Source organism: Propithecus coquereli, unplaced genomic scaffold (assembly GCF_000956105.1).
Source record: "Propithecus coquereli isolate 6110/MARCELLA unplaced genomic scaffold, Pcoq_1.0 Scaffold56, whole genome shotgun sequence".
NCBI classification, from domain to species: Eukaryota; Metazoa; Chordata; class Mammalia; order Primates; family Indriidae; genus Propithecus; species Propithecus coquereli.
In genome coordinates, this window is record NW_012151507.1 from 6,740,685 (window position 1) to 6,743,156 (window position 2,472).

At 30.7% G+C, this 2,472-nt stretch overlaps 1 protein-coding gene across 1 annotated transcript in view; it reads right to left on the minus strand.

Annotated features, from left to right (window-relative positions):
- The window catches only part of ANKRD45 (ankyrin repeat domain 45), a 40,504-nt gene extending 38,401 nt beyond the window's left edge, over positions 1 to 2,103 (minus strand). Inside the window, exon 1 of the mRNA XM_012657750.1 lies at positions 1,749 to 2,103. Within this exon, the coding sequence (XP_012513204.1) occupies positions 1,749 to 2,088 (340 nt within the window). The 5' untranslated portion in view covers positions 2,089 to 2,103. The remainder of the gene's footprint in view (positions 1 to 1,748) is intronic.
- Positions 2,104 to 2,472: the final 369 nt, after the last annotated feature.

Below are 2,472 nucleotides of genomic sequence, written 5' to 3' on the forward strand. Positions count from 1 at the left end.
TCATATATTTATCATGCATAATGTTTTGAAATATGTATGCATTGTGGAATGGCTAATTGAGCTAATTAAAATATGCATTACCTCACAGACTTGTTTTTTTGTAGTGAGAACACTTAAAATCTAATCGCCAATAAATTTTTTAATACATCTTAGATTCAACTTGTTATTTAGATTCAATTTAGATTCGCTTGTTTATTTAGGATCCTTCCATCTATGCTACTAAATGTGATCAGCCTATAAATTTCCTTTCTAGTATTGTCTTTAAACCAATTTCTCTACAAAAGTTATCTCTCTCATAAAATAAGGTGAACAGCTTTCCAACTCTCTCTAGAACACTTCTACAAACTAGAGATTACCTTTTCTCCAAACATTTAGTAAACCTTACCTTTAAAAACATTTGAATCTGGAATTTGGTGGGGAAAAGGAGGTTAGGGAGGCAGATTTTGATTACTTCTTTGATTTCTTTAATAACCACTGATCTAGTCAAGAATTCTATTTTTGTCTTGAATCGATTTTGGTAATTTATATTTCACTGGAAATTTGTCTACTTCATCTACATTTTCAAATGTACTGCCATGAAGTTATTCATGTTTTCTAATAATGTTTTTAATCTTAGTTTTTTTCTGTGTTAATATTCCATTTTTTTCAATTCCAAATATTATTTGTGCTCTCTGTCTCTCTCTCTCTGATCAATATTAACAAAGGTTTCTCAATGCTGTCTTTTTCACTGAACCAGATTTTGGTATTGTTGATTCTCTGTATTGTTCCTTTATTTTCAATGTCATTATTTTACTCTATTATTTTTCCTCTACTTTCTTTGGTCACTCAGTTGTTATTTTTCTAACTTCTTAAGTAAAATGCTTTGCTTACTGATTTTTAATGTTTCTTATATTCTAATAAATGCATTAAACTAGAATTAAATTTTAGTTGTATCCCACAGATTCTGACACACAATGATACTATTGCCACTTAAACATTTCTTAATTTCTATTATATCTTCTGTAACCAAAAGATGATTTTAAAGTAAGCTCTTGTTTTCAAAATTATAGAGGATTTTCAGTTATATTTTTGTTACTATTTCCTAATTTTATTTTGTTGTGGTCACAGACCAAAGGTTGCATGCTACAGATTCTTTGATATTTGTTGAGACTTCCATTATGGCCCAACATAAGGTCAGTATTTTTAAATGTTCCATGTAAGCATGAAGAGAATGTATCTTCTTTATTTCCTGAAGATTATTTTTTTTAATTTTCTACTATGATCATGTATTATATTTGTAATCTGAAAAAAAATACTAAATTTAAAAAGCTAATTAGATAATGATTGTTAAAAGCTAATAAATCTTCAAAACAAAGAGATAATCAATATTATTGAGCACTTACTACATACCAATTTACTATGTGCTAAGCACTGTAATATTTATATTTATTATCTTATTTAATTCTCATAACACCCTAAGGAAAAATACAATTATCATCCCCATTTTGCAGATGAAAAAAGAGACAAAAAAAATCAAGTAACTTGTCAAGTCACATAGTTAATAAATAGTGAAGTCTGTGTTCTAAAATACTATGCCATACAATATCAACATTGATGTATTTATATGTACCCACACATATGTCCATATGTACATAAATAATATATGTAAAGTATGAAGCAGGCACATCAAATTTATCCAGCCTAAAAGATTGTACATGGCATCTTTAGGTATTGATAAGTAATACTAATGAGAGAAAAAAGAAAAATACCTCTGGTGGTTTTTTCATTCAGATTCACACCATATTTTGCCAAAGCTCTAATCACATCACTTTGCCCAGCCATGCAAGCTGCATATAACAAATTTCTCCCAACGATGTCTTCTTCCAAGAGTAGCTGCATGGCCTGTTGGTGGTGAGGACTCTCAGGGTCCTCGAAAATCTTCCGCAAACCTTCCACGTCTCCTGTGACAGCAGGTTGTAAGAGAGGGTTCGTGGCCACTGTTTTCTCTGGTTCTTGGGCTGCTTCTTCTTCATCTTCTTCTTCTTCTTGCTGTGAGAAAAATATTGATTTTTCTGAACTCACTGACTCTGGGGGTCCTTCTGACTCCATTAACTCCAAAAATACCTAAGATTTAAAAAAAAAAAAGAAATAAAAATCTACTCAAACAAATCAGTATTTATTTATTTGCTCAGGCAATTGACAATATAGATGAAATGAACACACTTAACTACTTGAAAACAACTGTAAAATACTTCAGTCAATCAATAAAGTTATTATCGTGTATGCATAAATACACTGAGTATACACTAAAATGCAAAGGGTGTGATATAAATAGTAAATTCAATAGGAACAGGAGAAGAAAGAGATTGATGTAAGCTAAATTCATTAGGAAAAGATTGAAAGAGTGTTAAAGTGACCCACCTGCCTAAACAAGTATCCCTGCAGGGGAGAAGTGAGAAATACAATTAGATCATTGGAGCCGGGTTATGAGGA